Raw genomic sequence first — 24,648 nt, forward strand, 5'->3', positions numbered from 1 at the left:
ATGCTTCATTTATGTCTCTTATAGCTCTGTTGACACTGTGACAGTTAAGAGTCTTTCTCTGTTGCACAAAGCAATAACAAAACATGAAACACATGACAGATGAGTAAACTGTATTTAATCAATCAATCATGTGTTGATGACAGAAGGCAATAGGTGTGAGAGCAAAGAGAAAAGAAAAAAACACCAGTGAAGTGAAGACAGTTTATCCAAGTGGGATCAGAATTTGATTTGTGCGCCCCACAAAACAGACATAGGCAACTGTAAGTCTCAGGGAAATGAATGGCAATCTTTCGGAATTGTCCATGACAACTTGTGTACGTGTGTAAAAAAAAAACAAAAAAAACGAACACACACACACGCTTACTGGTATTCCTCCTTGCTTTGCCTGCGTGACTCACTTGCGGCTTCACGCCCTCTGGACTATATCATTCTCAGTCAGCGCAGGCGACAGCGCACAACTGTCTGACTCTTTGAGAAGCGAATCTGGGGAGGCTGTGATTATTTATGCCAAAAGAAAAGAGAGAGAGAGAAAAAAAATTAAGGTATTAAATGGGATGAAAAAGAAAATGCCCTCTTGCTTCAGCGCCCTGGCTCGTTTCCCTGCGGAGCGCCTGTGATGCTCCAGCGCCCCGTGGGAACAGAGCAGGACGCACGGGGGCTTGGAGAGCCTCGGTGTACTGTAGAGGTCTCCCGATCTGAGGGAAGCAGCTGCGTGGACACGGGGTCTCGTGAGGACACGGGGTCTCGTGAGGACACTTCGCCATATTTACATTTAAACATTTACTGTATGTAGCCTATCAGATGGGTAAAATGCATCTGGGCGCTGCGCTGCTGTTCGCTGCCGTCCTCGTGTTTCCTCTGCAGCTGGAATGTACCACAACATGTCAGGTGAGTTTAAGTCCATGATACTATAACATAGACTGTAGGCTACTGTGTTAACTCTGACAAGATATTTAAATTAGACAAAGATACACTAAGAGACATCCAAAAATAGTCTCTAGATGGAAACAGCTTGACTTCTTCTTTTTTTGAAAAGAATGACTCACAAATGTAAATGGCCAAATTGTCATTTTAAACTCATGTTCTCCTTTCCCTTTTCTTTTCTGTAGCTGGCAAACCAACATGGTACGTTTTGTTATTTCACTTCCAACCTGGTTGAGGTCACACTGGGTCAGTTTGTGTATTAACGCTCCTTTCTGTCTGTACAGATTACACTGAGGGACCTTGTCCTGTGAAACTGACCTCAGTCAAGGACCAGGCGCCCGGGGAGCATTACTCTGAGCGTGTCACTGTCCATGTTTGGTTGAAAGCAGATGGTATGGAGTCAAACTTTGTTATCCTGTGCACACATGATCTTCCGCACATTCTGATGTCTGGTTTTCAGTGCTAAAAAAGTGCACCACTCTCCTTCCTTCCAGATTTCTGCAAGGAGCCGAAGGTTGAAATCCTCTCCCCGTATGAAGAGATAATCAGGCCGATCATCAAAAAAAGGAAAGACAAATTAAAGGTTAGACTTATCCTCTTTGAACCTGCTGCACAACTCTATGAAACGGGAAATGTCATTTCATTCATACTGAAACTTCATTGGAATACAATGGGTCATCAATCTTTTTATGTTCTGATTTTCTTAGTGTACGATTGAAAGAAGTCAGCCCAAAAGGAAAGTCAAGTGTGACACTTTGTTACAGAGTAACACCAGTTTGGCCTTGGTAAGATTATTTCCTGTTTTAGCATCTAATATACCAACAGGTGATTTAATGAAGATGATGGTGATGATAATGATGTGTTTTCTGTTTGTTTGTTTGTTTGTTTTTCACAGTCGGAGCTTGTACACTGTTGTATACAGGCTGACGCAGGGACAAATGTGTCTGTATTGTTCAGCACAACATCAACAAGCTGCAATGTCACGTACACAGTGCCAGGTAAAATACTGAAGGAGTTTCTGCCATCAGTCTCATGTTTTGCACTTGCTGGGTGGATCTTTCCTTTTTGCCACATAGGGTTAGGGTTAGTTAGTTAGTTATAAGATTCAGATACTGTCTCCTATTTGAAGCACAGATTTTCAGACTGAGGCAGCAGCTGCATTTTGCATCAATATTCAAGCTTCTTAATGGAGTAATATCATTAAATTAATTTTCAGCACAGACAACAATATACATACATTTCCAAGGACATCACTGCCTCCTTTGTCTATTGTTAATCTGCTTGGAAATCACAGAATAAAGATACTTCTCATTACTCCGGGACTTGAACTCGTCAAGAACTAATTTAGAACAAAATTTCTTTCTTTCAGAGATGGAGACAATAATATTACATGTGTAGTTTTAAAGCCAAGAACATGATCATTGCCCAAATAAAAGATAGAAAATAGAATACAGGTTACAAATACCTGCTACACCTATCTACACTTGTTATTTACTGTTATTACTGAACAGGGTTTACTATCTGTTTGTTTTAAGCTATCAGCATTGATAAGAGTCTGTGTGTGTGGTTGTGCATGTGCGTGCGTGTGTGTGACATAGATCCTGTACCAGAGTTTGAAGTGTCTGTGAATCGATCGTCTAAATCCGTCACTGTGACTGTTGCACCTGGACATGAAGTGTTCACCAGGTTGTGTTACTCTGGAGTTCAGTGCGTTGGTGAGCCACTTTCCCCCCAAATTACTGTAAGTATCAATCGCACAATCATCAGCATATACTCACTGTTATTTGTACACAATAAGGAAACCATTTAGGATTGTTTTTTCTGCAATGTTTCCCTTCAGATTGATCCATCTCAGTCTCCATCACGTGTTCTTAACATCCCTTACCTGCTGCCGTGTGTGTGCGTACAGGTACTTTGAGCTCCTTGTTATTATTTTTTCCCTTATTGAACCAGGCTGCTGTCATTCCTGTACACATCTTATTTTCATTTACAGGTATATTACACCTACAGAGATGCCCGCCGACGTAAAGAGTGTCCTTTTCTGAAGGAAAGCGTTACAGGTGAGAGTGAATCACGTCAAAGTCAGACTGAGAACAAATACATAATTCAGAAACAGTTCAATTTAAAGGGAAATATTTGTCATATTGCCATTGTTTTGTAATTGACAACTTCGATTCTCTGTTATGATTCACATTATGCAAAACAGGGGTTTCCCCTTAAATCTGTTTCATAAATATGTCATCATGATGAAACCAGAAAACAAAGCCCCCTCACTAAGAATCACTTCTCCCTTTAACAGTCAATCCACTCAGATACACAGTTTACAGTTTTTCACAATTGTTAAAACACAATTGTTCAAATCCTCCTGCCCTTTTCTCAGAATTGTAAACACAAACCTTTTTTCTCACACTACATTCACAAAACCTCTGATTCTTTTTTCAAAACCATATCATCACCTCAAAATAGTTTTACCTTTGCTCAAAACCAAATAATGTTGTCAGATGTTGCACTAATTACAGTAGTCAAAATAGAAACACTGCACACTACACCAAAAATGGAAAACACAATGCTCAGGGCATGTAGCTCATGGAGAAATGTTTGCCGGTCACATTACAGTATAGCACACACAAAAGGGATTTCACATTCACATTTAGCATTTACTATGCATTCATCAAACATAATAAAGTAATAGGTACCATGAAAAGAAAACAACAGCAACAACAAAAAAACATTTTTATCATCATCCTGAAATTGATCAATACAGAAAGTCTAAAATTTAAAAGACTGAACCCAATTGAGCTTCATCTGGTCTTTGAGCTGGGTCAGGCCGCAGCACTTCATCTTCATCTTCATCCAAGTCTTGCAGTTTCACAAAAAGTAAATGTGCAAAATTACTGTAATATAATGTTCTGATATATATGTGTGTGTGTGTGTGTGTGTGTATATACAGTTACTTTCATTGCTAAAACAGTATAGTGAAGTCCATAAATCGAGACATTTTAGACAAGACAACAAGAACAGTCGACTTACTGTACCTGTTGTCTTGTCCAAAATGTCTCGATTTATGGACACAGAGAATCTATTGATGTTTGATTGGACCCTTTGGCCTGACTCCCCATTGTCATACCATACATAAGGACATGGTCGATGACAGTAGTCACTATCATCAGAAACAATCACTCTTTGTCTTCTTGCATTCTAAAGTGGTTTGTTATGGTGTAACTGGTGAAGTGTCATCAATTTTGAGTCATTGTGTTTGACGCATGTGTTTTATTTGTGTAAATGTTTTGCCACTTTTTGTTACCATTATGCATCACAAGTGCATCACAGTGACAACTGTGTTTTTTTTGCATGAGAATTGTGTTTAGAGTTTTGCAAGAGGAATGACTGAGATCTGCAAATAGTGTTTTACCAGATGCAGAGTGTTTATGGTTTTGTCAAAAGGATGTTCGATTCAGTGAATGAGTTTAGACAACTGAGCAACTGATTCACACAACAGGAATTTGTGTTTCAGCAATTCAGAACAACTGTAAAACAGATACACAGTATTTACCTGCTTCTTTCTCTGTAGTATCTATCCATGCAGATACTTGTATTTTGAGATGCATAGGTGAAGGCAACACAGAAAAACATTTGAAAAGCCTCAGTAGAAACATGTCCGTTTAGAAATAATCCTGTGTCTACTCTTGATGTACTGTACAAAACACTTTCTGTTTACAGGCATCATTTCCTTTTCCTTTTACTGGAACTACGACCAAAGTACCCCACCCCCAATGTTTCACAGCCTCGGAGGTGGGGGCAGGTCGACTGTGTCAGTGGTCTGGCTGTCGACTGCAAATTTTGCAATTATTTCGCAAATAGCCAGATTGTTTTCTGATTGTTTTCAGAAGTTTGACATCACAAGGGATAAAACGAATTGGTGGAAACTCAATTTCTATTTACACATTCAGTCATTTCATTCCAAATACCAGTTTAATGTTTATACCATGATGTAGTATGCTATTATTTATGTTGCGCAAATTGAAATCTACTAGGTTTATCCACAGCTGCGTCCTGTTTAGTCAGGTCATAATTGTCATTGTAGTGTTGTAAACATTTGTGTTTATGTTGCCTCAACAGACGTTGAAGACGTATGGAGCTCCTCTGAAGTCACAAAGTACTCGTCAAGTTTGCAGTTGAGCTTATTGTGCAGTTCCAGCCACCTGAAGATCTCTGCCTCCCTCTGCTGGAGACAACATGAACACATCTGCACACCTGTGCCCAACGCCACACATCTGGAGGAGGAGGAGAATGGACTAAACCTGGTGGTGAGTCGAGTCTGGCACTGCTGTTGATTGTATAATTGGTAATATATTCCTTATAAAAAGCTTTCTCAAACATCGATTGTGTCTCCCTGACAGATCTATAACACATCTGCTGTGGACAAACACCCAAATATGTGTGTGCAGGTGAGAGGGCGCTAGAGGTGCTTGCACTAAAACTTGTCCAGTTGTTTATCTTTTAGCTGCAGTTCACAAATTTGTGTTCATTTTTGCAGTTTTCTCTACAAGGAAGCCACAACATCTCTTGCCCCTTCGATGATGGTGAGTCAAACGGGAGAAAAACAGTTTTTATTTTGTTCAGACTCAACATAAAAAGTCTCAATTTATCAGTGTGTTTTCCTCTCTTGACTCCTTCTCTCAGCTGTGTCTTCATGGAACGTGTCTATTGGACCAGGCAGGCAGAGTGTGTTTGTATATCTCACCTCTCTTGTCCCGGCAACGTTCTCGGCTCAGCTTTGTGTCCTTAATGAGATGGGATGTTCGCCCATGGGACTGGTCCACACGCTAACAATGGTATGTATATGTTTCATGGGTTTAAAGACAGGAAATAAATGCTAAATTATTGTAAATGTGAATTAATATGAAACATTTCTTATTTTCATTTACAGGAGGGGAAAGCTACTGAGACAAAGATAAATATGCCTCCTCACGTTATTGCTCAGAAGCCGTGTGTGCAGGTAAAGATATAAAGTTCGATGCTACAACTTTCTCTGAGGCTGAGAAAGTTGCTTTTGGATGCGGTGCATGACTTTGTCCTCTCACGCTTTCCATCCCTCTCTGCAGGTGTGGCAGTCACATCCTGCTCTTCACGGAAGAAGAATTCTGTGCCTTGACTGTAAGTGTGCTCAACTCACATAGATAAGTTCACGTACTATGCATGAAGGCATGAATACACGCATACAAACACAACTTCTACAAAGTAAATAGATTCGCTGCTCATGTTTTTTTTTGTTTTTTTTGTTCCTCCACAGACACACACAGCAGGCATGGGATGTATGCAGTGGCACTGCTGTTGCTTGTGGTTATTATTGCATTACTGGGAGTTTTCATCCACCGTCTCACTAAAAGTGAAGCTGCAGGTGGGTAAATACAACACCAAGGTTAATTTTATTTGAATGGCCACTGTTTGTGTCTTTAGTAGACATAATTTAACAGTTGATTTGTTTGATGGTGTTACCATGGTCCTTCAAACCCAGCAAATAAATGATAATACAATCCTTTTCCCCTCCTGTTTGTTTTCTCCCCATATCTCCAGGCTGGTTGTGTGTCCAGAAGCCAGTGTTGCTGGTGTGCTCATCAGAGCAGTCAGCCCATGTCTCTGCTGTGTGTGCGTTAGCCTCAATCCTGCAGGGGGAGCTACATGCCACAGTGCAGATGGCTCTGTGGGCCCAAACCTCACAAAGGCAAACAGGTTCTGGGACCGGACTGGCGGATGTGGGTCCACTTCCATGGCTGTACGGGCAGTGGGAAAACATGCGTAAGGCTCAAGGAAAAGTGTTGATCGTTTGGAGTCCTGAGGCCAAGACGGCCTACGAGAAATGGAAGGAGGAGAGAGCAAACATGGACCAAAAAGAGAGAAAGGATGGAGACGATGGTAAAGCAGATGTGAGACATGAGAAAATAAGAACCGCTGTGGAAGAGGATTATAGACTGAATGGAAAAGGACAGTCAAAGAGCAAGAAGGATAAAGCTGCAGGTGGAAAGGACTGTGTTGAGTTAGGTGATGGAAAAGACTGGTACTCACAGAGGGAGCCCTCTTCAGTGATAGCACCAGTATTTGCAGCTTCTCTGGCCTGTCTGCAGGGGACGCTGCAGCAGTGCAAAGGTCAAGGAGTAGCCATTGTCTATTTTCAAGGCCTCGGCCACAGCAGGGACATCCCAAAAGCCCTCAGAGGTGTCCCTCGGTATTGCTTGCCACACGATTTCAGGGGTTTAATACAGGAGCTGGGAGGGATGAAAAGAAGCACACAAACTGATAAATTCAGGTGGCACTGTTGGCCCCGAGTCCTGGCTAAAGTGCAGGCAATATGGCTGGCACGGCAGCTTGCACACAGACTACAAACTCACCTGCCGCAGACGCAAGGCAAGAGAAGACAAGGCCTGCGTGTAGCGTCATCGCAGAAAAAGAAAACGCCATCAGATAAGAAACAGATCGGGCTCACGTTACCGCCGGCCGCCGGCAGGACAAGGCCAGAAACTGCACAAGAGCAAGAGCCTCTCCACGTGTCACCATGGAGAGCGCAGAAGCTGTGATCTCAAGTTTCACATGTCTTACTGAGACAGACTTTGTTCTGGTTGAAACATAATATCTACATAGGAACACGAGCTGCTGTTCCATTGCAGGTACCTCAGATGCCATTCACTGGTCACCATCTATTCACTGTTTGACACCATCATGCTCATAAAATACCACTGATTGATTTGCATATTTCCGAGGTAAATACTCCAGCTTCTTGCCTGCATTTCACCTCTGACAGAGGCTCTTTATGTTGCTTCCGTGACCGAAGCCATCACAAACACCTGTCTTATCTGTAAATATGCTAAATGCTATGAAAATCTGGTTGCAAATGATGTTTGCCTTTCTTCGTGAATGCATTTAATGTGTGAAAGTGTGTTGTGGCAGCAAACTGTGGGACCGCTGTTTGCAGGGGCTCGCACATTTGCATGCAATTTTCTTACCGCAGATGTGCAGCCGTAGCTGGTCCAGGATTCGCAGTGGCTGAGGCGACTGAAGGGTGTGTTTCTGTTTGCAGGATATATTGAATGTATAGTGACTGTGTTTACATGACGTTGAATGCAATGTGGCTGTGCGAGAGTGTGAATGGGTTTGTGTGAGGTAATACAGATTTGTGAATCTTTACACTGCAAGACTTTGAGCTATTACAAGATAAGTGTTATTGTCCTCTAATGGGTTTTATAGCCTAGGTCACTGTGTTTATTTGCAGCCCGGTCATTAAATATTTGCACACATAACTACCTCCGACATTCAAGAGCGAAGCATAAGTTAATTGTTCTCCTTTCTTCTCTGGCATTCTTCACCTTCAATCATGTTACTGCACCTCACATGAAAAAGGTGTCTTGAAAAAATGGAGAAGGAGAGAGTGAAAGCCAGTATTATTCAAATATGATTAACAGCAAATGGAGAGTACAGAGATTACCTTGAAATCTCTGAGCATTAGAGCAAGAAAACCAGGTCTGTGGTAATTCCCCGGGCTTTATTTTACGGCAGGATTTCTATTAAAGTTCAACGGTAAATTTTATGCAAAGCAACTTCTAACGGCACACTCAGATCGTGACAGGATAACAATGCCACAAATCAGCCACAAATTTGATTGCCACTCGGAGAAATCTGCTTCAGTAAACAGTGTTGAGATGTTCGCCTAAGACCGTTGTGTGTTTTTTTTGTATGATACATAATTTAAAAAGAAAATGCTTTTAATTAAAGAAAATATCCATGTGTAATTACTTACATGACTGATTGTATTGATAAGAAAGACTGATAAAGTTTTTTTTTCTCAGCACTCAGATGCTCTGTCATAAGTTTCATGTTTACGTCTCTCAAACCTGTTCTTTTATGGGCTTCACTGAACTTCAACAAGACTCTAGCATGAGATTAAAACCTGCTCAACTGGACTGATAAGGAAGTAAATCGCCTCTTTCGAATAAACACTGGAGAAACTAATTTCTCCTGAAACACAAAGTTGAGTCCTGACATTGACATAAAAAGTGAACTCACCCACACGTGTTTACCACATTATGTAAATTCAAGGTGTGGGCTATGCTAAATAACAAACATAGGCCTAAAACTGCAGCGATGGGAAACAAGGGATTGATTCATGCAACTGATGCAGTCATTTGCATTTACAGTATGTCTATAGGAAGACATATAGAGACAGTCAAATATGCATTTAAAAATGTGCATCCTGCATGTTTGCGCCACACAGTTGGGTTTGCACAGGTGTTATGGCTGCCGATAAGCAAAACTGCAAAATTATAATCTGGAACAGTAAAGTGACCCACTTACATGGAGAGAGTTAATGATTAAACAGTCACAGGGACAACTGAAGACACAAGTGAAACTGTGTTAGTAGCCTGACAACTTGGTACAAGTAACAGTGGTCTGGAGTTGGTCACAGGTTAAATTCCTAAGTGTTTGTATGTTTTGACAACCATGAGCTATTGTGATTGTTAAAAGCTTTTTTTTTTTTTTAATCTGAAGACTATGATGACAATAAAAAAAAAAAAAGTTCCCTTGATAATGTTCTCTGGAATTGTGATTCAGACCTTATTGTGACATCCAATGGGACGTCATCTTGAAAGTATTTGACCTTTATCTGATGGGTATATCATTAACAGCTTTCATGTTTTCACTCACAACAGCAGCATGCCTTCAATCAATCAGCCCTGCTCTTTATTTCATGCTGTTGTCTCGGTTCAATCATTGAAGAACCAGATAGGCTAGCCTACCAGTCATGCTTGCTACAAGTTTTCCTCCATCCAATTCCGACACGCCCAACTCCTGTCAATAACTGACAGGACGCCTAGACACAGGGGGTGGAAGAAGAAAAAAGAAAAAAGAAAAAAAAGCACACCTAGGGCGTCATAGAAGTTTGGCAGTGTGGCACGAGCCGTGGTCACTGTCTTTACTAGAAGGAACTGGTGCTGTCATGCTGCGCGGCTGCCTGGACACAAGGCTGCCGGTGGGATTTCCTCCTTGTGATTCCGGGCAGCGTGGTGGTTCAGTGTCTCCCCGGGGACATGGCTCTGGTCCTCCCTCTGTTTCTGTTTCTCCTACCGCTGCTGAGCTCCAGGCTGTTGGTGTGCGCGCTGGAGATGATTGACAAAGTCCCACCTGATCTCACCTGTGGCGAGGTAACACTTCAGTCACATAATAATCCTCTGTTTTTTTTTTTTTTTTAAATAACTTTGAACTTTTGGTGCACTTCCTTTAAATAATCTCCTTGTACTTTGATACTGCACTAAAGACTGTTGTATAGTCTTTCACTTGTAAATCGCTTTGGGCAAAAGCATCTGTCAGATGAGTGAATGTTTGGTATTATGTAGGTAATGTAGGCATAGATACAGACTTCAAGAGTATGGCATATCTGTTTGTCTGTGTTTTAACGCCATATTATTGTATAAACTGGTATTGGTATTGTCATTTTTTAGTTAATTTGTTAAATCATCATTCACTATTAGTAAAGCATAAACCCAGCTAAATAAAAATACATGACAAGGTTTTATTTTGGTTGGTACCTGTCCTACTTTTACCATATTTTTTTATTAGGCCCATTGTGGTTAATATGATATATCCATTTGATATACAAAATAAGAAATAAAGAGTGCAGGTTGCAGGTTTGGGGCTGGATAAGGAGAAACAACATAGAGTAGACGAACAGAGAGATCAGAGTTTATGACTTATTTACAACTCCGTCTCCGCATGACATTTAACTCCCCTGCTCCGTTTTCCAAGGGAGGTTGTTGTAGCTTGGGTTTACTCTCACTTTTGTTTTAGAGAGGTAAAAACAACACATGATAATATAAAATACTCCATCCAATGACACAACCTGCCTTTACTAATATTTGCTTGACACATGGTTGGTTGGTTTGGTTTATTTCAGTCTATGATTCAACACATATCATATAAAACATATCATTGTACATTATTATAACCAAAGTCCCTGTTATAACTCAACATAAATACAGTAATTAGACAAAGTTTAAGAAAAAAGACAAAGCAAAACACATCAAAATCAATAAATAAATACTTATGAACCTCATTCACTACTGTTGACATTTGTGGTGAGGTTTCATGATGAGTGAGTTGACTTATTGTGATATCTTGTCTTTCTTTAGGGCTTGACCGACTGCGATATGAGCACAGGTAACATGATCAACATGTTTGCGACTCATATCATGGCAATAACCCTACAGCTTGTCTAAAGTAGAATCGTATATTTCTATTTCTCCATAGACTCTCCATTTGATCTCTTCCGGCCTACCGACACAGTGAATGTTACACACATGCAGCTGAAAGTGATGCTGTGCTGTGCAGCTGCACGAGACTGTAAACCATGTCTGCAAATCAACATCACCGTCCAAGGTGACTGTCATAAACCATAATGTCTTGACTTCCTTATTTTTTCTCAGCATAATTTTTCCTGAACTGAGTCATGCATTATCACACAACATTTCGTTTTTTTTCCTGTGACATTTGGCTTGTCCACTGCTGTCAACTTCAAAACAGTGTGTGTCTTGCTGTTGTGTTTACTGATATTGACCGACAATGACTGCACTGTAAATATAGTTGCAGAGATGGATAGTTCGAAGGTCATTTCTGAGGAGTCTTTTGAACCTACAGATGAAGAGGAGCTGTCGACTCAAACAGCAGATGGAAGCGGCCAGATCGATTCTCCTGAACCAGGAGGTAAAAAAAAAAAAACATGATCTCAACCCAAACTGCTCATAAAGTGACACTCATTATTTCCTACAGATTACTTTTTCTTATGTATTTTTTTATGTCTAAATTACACTTTCATCTTTTCTACTCTCTGTTACAGCTTCAGTGATTGTGGGTTTCAGTTATCCGGGTTATGAAGAATATTGGAAGGAGCTCCAGTTTAATCTGAGCCCCTCCAGTTTGGTGCAAACTTCTCAGCAGCTTACACAGAAGAAAGTTAATACTGGGCAGGTACGAAAGAATTATTGCTCGTTTCTGTTTTTGATTATGGTGGGAAAAAAAACTATACAGATTAACTGAAGAACTGTACAACAATCAGTTGTGTTACTTAATTAGGGCCACGGGCAATCGCACCGGGCACTGGTCCCAACAGCTATGAAATAGCTGCAGGGACCAGTGCCCGGGCGAAGCCCGGGCACTACTGTTATTGTGTGGATTTTTTCCTAGTTATCCACCTTTTTCCGAACGTCAAAAACGTAGCCTGTTTTGCCGGTTTTGGAATGTTATGTTTACGTTTCCATGGTTTCAGTAGCCGCGGTAAATGCATGGATTTTAATTTTTTTTTCCCCCAATGAAAATCGGTAAAACGCATGGATCATCGCAGCAGCTTTTAACAGTGGATATCACACAAATTGACATCTGTGTTAAAAGCCAGCGTTAATAGATCCATGCGTTTACCGCAACTATGACAACGCCTGAAAACCATGGAAACGTAAACGTAAAATTCCACCAAACCGGCAAACCGGAAGCCAGTTTTGACCATAGATGACGTTCGGAAACTTGTGGATTAGTGTGAATGCTGGAAGCATTCACACTATTGTTATTCAAATCTTTATACTTATTATTATTCTTACGTCTTTCACCCTTTTTCTGCGTTTAACTCCTTCTTCATACTTTGTGCTATTTCAACAATTCATATATCAAAACGTGCAGCTTTCTCAGGACATTTATGCTATTATTTTTCTCTTTTCAACTATTTATACTTTTTAAAATATTTAACTTTTTCTGCAATTTTTTTCCCATAGGAATACATTGAAACAGTCTTCAAACTCTTCAAATCTTCTGCTTCATTCAGCCTCTAATAGCTTCAGCATACTTTCAGCTACAGACTTCATTCAACTTTTAAACTGTTCACAAACCTTTCAACTATTCAGCTATATCTCAGCTTATTGATATCTTCAACAGTTTCAGATATATGTATAGTTTTAAAATCATTAAAATTTCTGACAAAATTCAGATTTAACATGAAAGTCAATGGGACGGAATGTTCGGACGTTGGCAGTTGGCAGAGTGACAGAGGGTCTAAAAATCCTCTCACATTTTTCTCTCTAACCTGTCAGCACGGCCACAGATTACACTCTACACACATAATTTCTGCCACGTTTGTAGACAAGCTCATCCTCGATCTCTTCATGTGCTCAAAAAACCAGAGAGACGAACACAATTTAAACTCGGAGCCTCCGAGTGCAGCCAGTTCCCTCTCCTCCTCTCATTGACTCCCATTCAAAAGTAGGCGCTGATTTTCTAAACATCCCAAAGTTTCCAACCTGCGTCACAATCAACAATTTTTACTCTAGAAACACCAAAGTGACATGGATGCGTTCAGCAAGGTCTTATGGTTCGGAAAATGTAAACCTTTTGCTCGTACTAAGTACAGATTTGTCGTACATTAGATCTGTTTGAGGGTGTCACAGAGCAGTTAAAGCCTATGGTTAAAGCTGCCACCATGCCTTAAAGCCACCAGCCACCAGTTACATGGTAACCTCAACATGGCAACCTCACCATGGCAACCTCACCATGGTAACCTCACCATGGTAACCTTACCATGGCAACGCACACACATTCTCTCTGTCTGACTGTCTGTCGGTCACACACACACACACACACACACACACACAAATGGACACACACTAACTACCACACACACACAGACACACACACACATCCAACACACACACAAATGGACACACACTCACCATACACACACATCCAACACACACACACACACACACACACACACACACACACACAAATGGACACACACTCACCATGCATACACATCCAACACACACACACAAATGGACACACACTAACTACTACACACACACACACACCATACACACACATCCAACACACACACACACACACACACACACACACACACACACACACACACACACACACAAATGGACACACACTCACCATACACACACATCCAACACACACACACAAATGGACACACACTAACTACCACACACACACACACACACACCATACACACACATCCAACACACGCACACACACACACAAAAATGGACACACACTAAATACTACACACACACACACACATCCAACACACACACACACACACAAATGGACACACACACACACACATCCAACACACACTCACCATACACACACATCCAACACACACACAAATGGACACACACACACACACACACACCGCACTTTTCGTACAGTTGTCTGACTGTTTTGTATGTACCACACACACACACACACACACACACACACACACACACACACACACACACACACACACACACACACACACACACACACACACACACTTTTCCTACAGTTGTCTGACTGTTTTGTATGTACCTCTCTATCTTCCTGTTGTAGTTAATGGACTCGTTGCTGTTAATTTTGTTCTTTAGCTATTTAAACTGAAAATACACATTTCCCCATTTTGGTCATGTTGAACACATTGTTTTACACGTATCCTAAACTACTGAGGCTCTTCTCAACCATTTCACACCATTAAACCCGCTGTTTACATGTTCTACTCCTCAGCTAATGCTCGATCTATATTCTTCAACAATGTTCTTCTGCTGTCAGTTTACAATGTATTTCAGTAGGCATTAACTTTTTTCCTAATTCAGGAATTTTTCAAACTCTTCTTTGACAATTCAAGTAATTTCCAGCCATTTCATACAAAGTCTCACATCTTCTACTTTTAAATATATTCTCAGCCATTGCTTCGGTTATGTTAGTGCTGGTTCATCAGTTGTCCTTCCTGTCAGGTTAGCTGCAGATTTCAACTATTTGACCATTACATTTAAACATGCAGAATTTCAATGTTTTCTTCTCCCTTTAGCATTTCTACTGCTTTTTACCTTTAAAAAGGCATTCATCTCACACTACAAGTTACATGTTTCAGCTTTTTCCCTCCTAGGGATGAATAAAGTATTCCTCTACTCTCTACTCTACTCTACTCTACTCTAGCATTAGTCTTTTCAACATTGCTTTAGCAGTTTCGTCAACTAATTTAGCATTGATTCAACAATTTCTTCAGCTCATTCAGCATTGCTTCAGCAACAGTGTTCAGCTGCTTTCAGCATTCACACGCATTTTCTGCAGGAAATGCTATCTTTTTCTAGTTATTTTTCCACTTCCGGCCAACTTTCGGTTCGCTCCTAGTCCTGCAACTCGAAGAGTTGCAGGCCAAATTATATATCAAAACGTGCGTCTTGATCGGGATCGGTGTGCTATCAGTTTTCTCCACAGTCTACGAATTTTTCGCGACGCAAGTCGCGAAAAACTGCGCAAAATTTTGCATTGAAGTTAATGGGACGGGCGGGAAAAAAAGAGCGAAAAAGACCAATCATTGGAGTTTAACAAACGTCTACTGCTCAGGCATACTTTCACCTAGAGACTCCATTTAAACTTTAAACAGTAGACACAAGTCTTGTGTATTGTCGTATTACTCCATGTTTTGATAGGTCATATAGTTTTTGATCAATCCCTGATCAATGACCATGATCATTTTTGGAGAAATTATGAGATTATAATGGGTGTGTATTGCACGGAATGTTCGTGTCAGAGTGCGTGACATCATCGGTTAGAGTGGGAGAGATGCCAGAAAAACTCCAGATTTTTTCTCTTTCCAAACTCCAAACGGCCACAATTTACACTCTACACACATAATTTTTTCAGAATTTGTAAGACAAACTTGTTATCTCTCTTATCATCTGCTCAAAATATCAGAGAGACTTACAGAATTTAAACTCTGAGCCTCTAAGTGCGGCCACGTCTGTCTCTGCTCCTCATTGACTCCAATACAAATATTTTCTGAGAGAAGCAGAACGGCCTGATGTTTTAAAACTGCCAGCGCCAAAATATTTACTGTAGAAACACCAAATCGTACCAAAAGTTTCAGTAAGTCCTTAGAGCAACGTTGATCTGTGTTTTGTTCTGATAGGAGTTACCGTTTTGTCATGCTGAGCCCAAATGTGAGAGCGGTGCAGAGGCAGAAAATGGCTCTTTTTCTCCACGTTTCTGTCTGTCTCAGCCTGCGGGGGCCCCTATCGCCGTGGTAACCTCTTTGATCCTCAGGCCAGAGCTCGTTAACTTCATAAACAATCCACCTGGCGCTCGTTTAAATGTTTATAAACACCGACACAGCTAAATCAGACTGACACAGGATGCAGCTACTAACTAACTATGTGTCAAGTCAGTCACACACACACACACAGACTCTAGAGCCAGCTTCATGTGATTACAGTTACACACACACACACACACACAAACACACACACACACACACACACACACACACACACACAGTTAACCTAATGTGATTACAGCTCCTCCATATCAGTGCTTATAGAAAGATGATCATGTGTCTGTCTGATCAGCTCTGTCTTGACCTTAAGATCGTGGGTTTGATTCCCATGTTGACAGAGATGGCACAACCCGCAGTAGCTCCCGTGGCCCATTCAAAATTTCCCGAGAGGAAATTTTCTAGTTCATTACTATACTTCACTTTCAGAAGGATAAATTGTACTTCATACTTAGAAGTTGATGTTAATTTTTAAAGTAAAAGTTATAAGATTAAACAAAGGCTGTATTGACAGGTGAAGATTTTATTTGACTGCCACACATTCTCCCGTTGTGCTGCCAACCTACGCCCTTAATTCCTCAAAAACTAATTTCCAAAACACCATTGTCTTTTAGAGTCCTCATTGTCACTGAGTGACACAAAGTTTCAATTCACAAATGTACATGTTTCCAACAAATGCAGCTGCTGTTGACAGAAGGAGTGCCGTTTGGCGGCCCTGTTGTGGTCCAGGCCCACACACATTCACAGGGAACAGACCACGTCCAAAATATCACAATCCCATCCGTAGAAGAAGGTGAGGATGTTGTTGATGTGAGCACAGAGACACACTGAAGTGCAGAATAATCTCACTGAACATCTGCTCATTGTATTTTTCAGTTTGTTCCATGAACCTAAATGGGGCTGTGAAGGAATGTGATGGTAAGAGATATCAGGTTCTCAGTATTTAGACAAGCATGTTGCCTCGCTCTTTTTCTGCCCGTGTTCATGACGTGTGGCATGTGTTGTGTACATGATGAGCACCAGGCAGTGCCAGCACAAGTTGTTGGAAGAGATTTTATGGGACTGGCAGTTGTACAGTTTGTGTAATTGTTGATGATGACTCACGTGTCTCTGTCTCAGCTCCCAGACTCCGAGCTGAGACCGATCACAAGAAAAACGTCGTCCTCCAACTGGAAAACACTAACTCCGTGCAACAGGATCTCATGTGCCAGGTGATAAGAAGTGGAACACCTGGAGAGGTTCTTGAATGGGTCAGTCTGTGCATAATTATTATAAATCCAGACTATGTATTCATAATCGTCTCATTATGTCGATATTGATAGTATCTGTATGTGTCTTTTTTTTTTTTTTAAATTAACCTTTGCAGCCCAAAGGTGAGAGAGAAATGACTGTCTCGTCGAAGTTCGTTGCTCCGTGCCTGTGCTTTCGGGTAGGTTATATGTTGATTGCAGTGGAGATTCAATACATTTCTTATTGATTTTTTTTCTCCAAAGTAATTACATAACAAACTGTTTTATTTCCAGGTGTGGTGGGTGGGAAAGACAACACGAAGCGATTTCTGCCCTTTCCAGAATCAACAAGGTAAAAAGGGAGTCACCCGACATCAGACCAAAATATGTTTGCATGGTAATTTGATACATGTCATCATATCAAAGTGTGGCTTTGTTTCAGATGCTCTTGAAAGAATGCAGCAAAGCGTGTCTGTGTCCATGGAAGAGTTTCAGACGAGGGAGGGCAGCACAGGGCTGAGCTTGAACGTGACTGCTCCCTGCCCACTGGAGGCAGAAGTGTGGCTGTGCAGGAAAGATGTGGCAAGAGGAGGACACTGTGAGGAGGTGACGGGCTCCAGACAGAGGCTGCTCGGCCATGCAGGATGGAGCGCAACACACGGTGGACACTGGGTAAAAAAACACATCAGGAAAAACTAGGGCTGGGACAATATGCTTTTCTCCCAATTCGATTCTTCTACGATTTTTTGGATGGTGATTCGATTTAAATTGCGATTCTACGACATTGCCAATTCTCTTGATTTTTAGTCTGCATTTTTAACATTTATCTGCACACAAATACTGTAGGAGCCTATAAATTAACATACTCCATTATAAAGTGAACTTAAACCCTTTTCAAAACCTGTACTCTCTGTATGTAAAAAAGGCTAACAAATGCACATTGCACAATATTTTAAAAAATTCAACAAAAAAAAAATCGATTTTTGAAAAAAAAGATGGATTTAAAAATCGTCAAAAAAGATATCGCGATATTTATGTGAATCGATTTTTTATCCCACCCCTAGGAAAAACTGAGGATGTTGCAGGATGTGCTTTCTTATCCTGAGCTCTCATAGGCTGCATGGCTACATCTGTTTACACGATCCATCCATCCGGGGCTGTAGTCGGGATTTTAAGTCTCTATATTCACACACACTTCTCTGACTGGGATTAAGTTCTCAGGAAAATGCTGGTAGCCTCAGGTTTTGACAAATTCCTGGAAAATATACTACTCCATGCTACAGCAACACCCTCGTTAGATCCGGTCTGTAACCATGGATACTATAGTGTTGGTTTTTATGCACTATAGATGGTTCATTATCAACTGTATTGCTAAAAAACCTTGCAAACCAAGCGCTCAAAGATTTGCCTGAAAGTTACAGTACAGTGGTGGCCAAAATTATTAGAACACTTGGCATATTTAAGAGGTTTGTTGTTGTTTATGGTTGTTTTTGTTGAATTGGCCATTAATCATCATTATGGTCTATAAACCAGAGCCGTCATAAGAAGATTTAATTTTCCTTACAAAAAATGAGCTAGACGTATTTCACTGTCAATGTCAAAAAATCATGTTCCTTCATAGAAGAAGCCGGTCTGGAACTTATTTTTTTGTACGCCTATTCAAATATTAAAAAAAAAAAAAAAAAAAAAAACGAGGTCCGAAAGAAGAAGAAGCCAGTCTGGACCTATTATACATAATACATTCATGAGAAAACCTTTGGCTTAAGTAGGCTAGCAGAAACCATGGGATAACATTATTGTTGAAGTTCTCAAGAAATATATTTTGACACTATGCCAGAGGAATGTGCTGCTGTAATTGCTGCAAAAGGTGGACATACCAAATATTAAAGTTAAAACTGGAAAGTAGGACTCACTTCATCTGATTGTGCTCAGAGCAACCATCTGCATATTTCATGAACATGATGAAATGACATGCAAAAAAGGTCAGGTATTTATAGATCCGTCAGCTGTTCTAATAATTTTGGCCACCACTGTATGTCAGAAGTTTAGGAAAGTAAAGGAATATCAGACAGAAATGAAAAGATTCTCACTCTTTATGTGGCTATCATTGATGAAGTTAAACAGCTAAACCCATAAATGATCTATCATCAGTGTAGGAGTAGTCTATTTCAGCAAAGTTTATTTTAATGGATCACATCCAGAAAAAAAAACATTTGGGAATTTCATTACTTTTAAGGTGTGAACTATCATTTTTGACCCACTGTGATTTTTGTTCATGGTTATGTTTGAAAATTATTAATTTAATTCTTTATTCACTTTCCAGAGAATAGGAGAGTTCAACGTGTCCTCACATCCTCTGCTGTGTGTCCAGGTGACTGATAATATTAAACATTAACAGTTTACAGCTGCTCTGTACTGTAAATGTTTACAGTGCCTCTTACTGTACATACTCTTTTACTCATTTTCAGATAAAGATACATGGGATGAAGTCACACTTAGAGCCCCAGTGTCTATTTGCAAGTAAGACTTAATAATTATTGCCCAGACTTTAATGTTTAACTATTACCGACTAAAACAAGCATGTTTTTCCATCTCATTTGGCAAACAAGTCATTAGACCTGGGTGCTTTTCACTGTTCAGTTGTCAATGCTAAAACCATTAACAGAGCTGATGAAACTTGTTTAATGAAGGCATTCTTGCTTCATGATTGACTAATTTTCCCAGCGTCCCGTTGGAGATGGAGCCTGCCCATCCTCATCGGATTACTGCTGATGTGCGTGGCCGTGCTGGGAGCCTATTTAGTACAAGGGGTCCTGAAAGGTCAGTTGTCTATTTGTCGGTCATCAATTATTAATTGCATCTTAGCAAAAGACCTCAATGTGTGCTCTATTTTTTCTTTTTTTTCTTTCAGGCTATGTGTGGAGATGGTTGAAAGAAGATGACGTTAAAGGTATGTGCAAGCCTCACATCTATATTTCAGACTGGGAAAACATACTGTTGTTGTTTTTTGTTAACGATATGAGATAATAACTAAACTCACACACAAACTAACATTCAAAAAGCAAATAAAAAAATATCTTGGAATTTCATATCTGTAAAATAACATATGCACACATACACATGCACACACACATACACACAAAGGGTCTTATGTAGGGTAATAGGGTCTCTTGTTGTCATTTTCACTTGTTTTACCCTCTTATTTTATTCTTTTTATGTTATTTTATTTTATAACTGCTGTACATCGGAGTTATCTTACAGATGTTCTTTAATGTAGATGATGTAGATGACAATCTGATTGTACAGATTTAATGTAAGATTTAGTTGACTTGTCTTTTTCATGTTGTGATTGCAGATTTATGTTTAAATGTACTGGTTTTAAATGTGGACCCCAGGAAGACTAGCAGTGCTCTAGAGCGCAGCTAATGGGGATCCTAACAAACAAAACAAATTAGGTGTTAATGAGTGAGCTTTAGAAGTGGTAACTGTTAGCTGAGCTGTTGTTTACTACTACTGTTTCTGATATCTGTGCCAAGATAAACTATCCATCTCCTAGTTGTGTATTTAACAGACAGACAGTTGTGAGAGTGGTTTACATTTTATTACCTTAACCTCTCCCAGAAAGCAAACATATACCGTATCAATGTCTCACCTCCTCTTTCAGGTGCAGTGGGAGGCGGTCACGTGGTGTTGTTGTACCCGCCTGATGACAACCAGGCTCTGCCAGAGGTGATGTGTCACCTGGGCTCGTCCCTCCAGGCCCTGGGCTTCAGCGTGTCTCTGGACCTGTGGAGCCAGGCGGAGCTCAGCCTCCTGGGCCCCGTGCCGTGGCTCCACTCCAGACTGGACAAACTGAAGAGGCAGGGAGGCAAAGTGGTGCTGGTCCTTACTCAGGCCACCTGGATAAAAGCTGAAGAATGGGGGGCTCGGAGCTGGGAGAGAAGCACTCACATGGAGAAGAGCAAAGATGGAGAGGAGGAGGAGGAAGCAGGAAGAAGCTACGCTGCTTCCTCTCGCTGTGTCGACGTCTTCAGTGCTTCATTGAGCTGCATCCTAGCAGACTATTTGCAGGGCCGCGCCGGGGAGCGGTTTATGTTGGTTCAGTTTGAATCGCTCCCACCTGAGCCTCCGGGTGGTTTCCGGACGCTGCCAGAACTTTTCCGCGGCCTCCACGTCTACAGCCTCCCCTCCCAGAGCCTGGGATTTCTGACTGAACTGGCCGGGGCTCGGCAAACGGCTGCGACCGCGTCAGCCAGACGGAAGAAGGCAGGGGGGCTCAGGGTGGCATCACGAGCTCTGGCCAGAGGGCTGTCGGGGTTCACAGCGGGAACAACTGTGTTACGCCTCACAGGGGTGTCCCAGAGTTGCGTTGCAGTCGGATTAGAAGACTCTGGGGAAATGGTGCCGTTGCAGCCGTGCCTCATTACGCCTCCCTCCAGCCCCGACACAAGCCCGAAGGTCAATGACACGGAGTGGGTCTGACAGCAGGAGAGGACGAACGATCCACGACCAAGCTTCAGTTTTGCAGATGAAGTGACCAAAAACCTGAAGTGACACTGTGAGAAACACTTGTAAACAAAAATCTATATCAGTTTTCAGCTTTTGCATTTGCTCTGCGTTTCAGTATGCTGCACACAAACACAACATACTGTAGCAGCAGGCCTATCATCATCCCAATGTAAGATAATGTTAACATGCAAGTTAGACATCTGAGAAAGGGACGCAGCTTTTCATATGTTTAGCTTGTTTGGGTTTTTTTTTTTAAGAAAAGCTTCAAGTTGTCATTGCTTTAATTTCTCTAGAACAGCAACAGCTCACGCACACAACATTACAACCTCAAATTCAAGGAAAAATATGACACAGATTAGTTTAAAAGTGGTCTGTGGGGGGTGTATTTCAAAGCCAGGATTGCTTATTACTGAAATTACACAACAATACAAAAAAAAAAAAAAAAAACAATGAAGTAATTTACTCTATTGTGTTGGCTCTGACACTACAGCTGTGTTTCAGTCTTAAACCATGTAAGTATTTATTTACTAGCCTAGTATTTGACATTTTGCATGTCCATGTATTGAATATGAAAACCCTGAGATGCATGAAGAAAAAAAAAAAGCTATCGCCTTTCTCTGAGTTTTTAATTCATTTGTTTTGTGGGTCTGTTTTATACTGTGTTTTGCCTTCATTGTTTCATGGGATTGAATAAAAAATGTCTCTTGAATTTTGGTGTAGGCTACACACTTCTTACAGTTATTGTTCTGCACAAACACAACGTGCCAACAATTGACAACAAAAGTTGACAAGGCACTGTCTTAGCACAGTGCACAGAACCCACAATCTGCACCATCCTGCTTGGGGATACTTCAGAAAGTCCCCATTTAATTTGTCTAATTATCTGTGTGGGACACTGCATTTTAAGTCTCTGCACAGCCAGTTAATAGCAGATAACTGGAATTGTCTCACAGCTTTTGAATTCATCTGATACAGTATGCCTAGCTCAGAAATTTAAGTTGCTAAATAGATGTTGTAGAGAAAGAAAACAACATTCTGGAAGTAACAGAAAATGCAGGAAATGGAAAATACACCAGTAAAGACCTTTTTCTTTGAAGTAGGCCTATACTTCATCATGTGCAAAGAAGTACAGTAGGAAGAACGGGTAAATACAAAGTATCACATTTCCATGGCCTGTAAAGGGTTACCTGCACAGTAATCCTTTTAGATGAAATATTAGCCTACTTTACTTACAGTAATTTGTGGTAATCATACAAGTAGTCTTTATGATGATATGTGTGTGTATAAAGGAAGGGGAGTATTATTTTTTTTACTGTACAGTAACATCACTTTGGTCCATAAGTTCAGAGAATGGTTGGTTCACTTCAGTGGCATCCTGACTAGTCCCCCACTCAGTATCAAACATTTTTACTGTATCATTTTGGAGAAATTAAGCCTCAAATTTGTCCTTTGTTTGTTTGTTTTGCACCGGAAAAGCTCTAATACTTCATTACTGTAGCTACAATAACGACACTTTGGCCCATAAGTTCAGGCAATGGCAATGGTACAGTTGACTTCAGGAGCATCCTGACTACTCCCTCAGTCATTATTGAGCAAATTTGCTGTATCATTTTGAAAAATGAAGCCTCAAAGTTGCATTTTTAGCTTTTTTTTTAAACAGGAAAAAAGGCCTAATACTCCATATTTACTGTACAGTAGAGTAGCCTAACATCACTTTGGTCCATAAGTTAAGACAATGGTTGGTGCAGTTGACCTCAGGACAACCCTGACTACTCCCTCACTCAGTATCAAACTGTATCATTTTGGAGAAATTAAGCCGGTTTGTCTTTTTTCTTCTTCTTCTTTTTTTTAGTTTTGCACCGGAAAAGCTCTAATACTCAACTTTTACTACTGTATAATAACGACACGTTGATCCATAAGTTCAGATAATGGTTGGTATTAGTTGACTTCAGGAGCATCCTGACAACTCCCTCAGCCATTATCAAGCAAATTTACTGTATCATTTTGGAGAAATTAAGCCTAGAAGTTGTCCTTTTGTGTTTGTTTTGCACCGGAAAAGCTCTAATAGCCTCTCTCTCTCTCCCCCTCTCTCGCTATCTCTCTGTGTGGTGTGTAGTCGCTCGCTGATTGGTCCATGAGTTAAATCCCAGCTGGTTTGGGCGGTGCCGTGTTTTGTGTGGCAGCTGCATGGAAAACAGAGAACCAACTGGAAGCTCTTCGTCCCTTCATTCATTCATCCATCCCTCCATCCGTCCCAGCTGCTCTACATGACCGTGTAGCTACGAGCACCAGCTGCGTTAGCCACCAAGCTAGCCCTTCACTTCACTCAGCTGGCACACAGACCACCCACCACTGCTTCTAGGTTGCCGACTGAAAAATGGCACACTTGAAGCTCTAAAAATATGAAACCCCTTCTCTACTGTAGTACGAAGTACCAGCAGGGAATCGGACAATCATCACTGGTGGTGCAGCAGCGGACGTGGTGCTTTTGCAACAAGGTAGGAAGGAGCAAAGCAGGTAGTAGCCAATAAAAACAAGTGGGCTAGCTTTGTGTTACAGTTGAAACACACTCAGCAGACATTTAATGGTGGGTAGTTTTGAGTACAACCCGTGGTTAAACATCGTAGGAGGACAACGTCTTTGAATATAATAGGTTTATTTTATCCACCCCAGTCTTTTATTTATTATTGTGTGGTGAAATGATGTGACGTTAGCTTTGGCTAGCAGCTAACTATCGACCTTAGCCGGCTACTACCAGGCTAATTCTAAGTGGTGCTGATGCTGAGCTGAGCTGAGCTAAGCTAAGCTAACGATGAAAGTGGAGCATCAATGATGCTTCCC

At 40.9% G+C, this 24,648-nt stretch overlaps 2 protein-coding genes across 3 annotated transcripts; both read left to right on the forward strand.

Annotated features, from left to right (window-relative positions):
• Window positions 1-810: 810 nt before the first annotated feature.
• LOC310988139 (uncharacterized protein) lies at window positions 811-8,612 on the forward strand (the record flags this gene model as incomplete). The annotated part of the gene is made up of 17 exons (XM_083974651.1): window positions 811-888; window positions 1,110-1,125; window positions 1,209-1,316; window positions 1,419-1,507; window positions 1,632-1,709; window positions 1,820-1,922; window positions 2,523-2,665; window positions 2,765-2,833; window positions 2,918-2,984; window positions 5,044-5,231; window positions 5,325-5,372; window positions 5,462-5,507; window positions 5,608-5,759; window positions 5,855-5,923; window positions 6,030-6,081; window positions 6,218-6,325; window positions 6,502-8,612. 17 exons carry the CDS (start codon window positions 811-813, stop codon window positions 7,497-7,499), a joined length of 2,412 nt encoding a protein of 803 aa, XP_083830777.1. The 3' UTR covers window positions 7,500-8,612.
• A 1,266-nt stretch (window positions 8,613-9,878) lies between these two features.
• On the forward strand, window positions 9,879-22,470 carry LOC310989081 (interleukin-17 receptor C). 2 transcript variants are annotated; one of them, XM_083975973.1, is made up of 16 exons: window positions 9,879-10,118; window positions 11,103-11,130; window positions 11,221-11,349; window positions 11,554-11,673; window positions 11,807-11,937; window positions 16,751-16,862; window positions 16,946-16,987; window positions 17,189-17,319; window positions 17,436-17,498; window positions 17,593-17,650; window positions 17,741-17,970; window positions 19,622-19,669; window positions 19,767-19,818; window positions 20,023-20,118; window positions 20,210-20,248; window positions 20,963-22,470. In XM_083975973.1, exons 1-16 carry the CDS (start codon window positions 10,005-10,007, stop codon window positions 21,778-21,780), a joined length of 2,211 nt encoding a protein of 736 aa, XP_083832099.1. In that variant the 5' UTR covers window positions 9,879-10,004; the 3' UTR covers window positions 21,781-22,470. The 2 variants fall into 2 exon arrangements, with proteins under 2 accessions (XP_083832099.1, XP_083832100.1); XM_083975974.1 differs by having other exon boundaries at window positions 11,608-11,673.
• The last annotated feature ends 2,178 nt before the right edge of the window (window positions 22,471-24,648 follow it).

This window comes from Trachurus trachurus, assembly GCF_905171665.1.
Source record: "Trachurus trachurus genome assembly, chromosome: 7".
Classification (NCBI taxonomy): Eukaryota; Metazoa; Chordata; class Actinopteri; order Carangiformes; family Carangidae; genus Trachurus; species Trachurus trachurus.

Bases quoted from the DNA above. Each gene is read 5' to 3' on its own strand.
- LOC310989081 (XM_083975973.1), top strand. From the start codon at position 10,005: ATGGCTCTGGTCCTCCCTCTGTTTCTGTTTCTCCTACCGCTGCTGAGC. The intron at 11,674-11,806 runs GTAAAAAAAAAA...TCTCTGTTACAG, and splicing joins CGATTCTCCTGAACCAGGAG to CTTCAGTGATTGTGGGTTTC. The intron at 17,971-19,621 runs GTAAAAAAACAC...TTCACTTTCCAG, and splicing joins CAACACACGGTGGACACTGG to AGAATAGGAGAGTTCAACGT.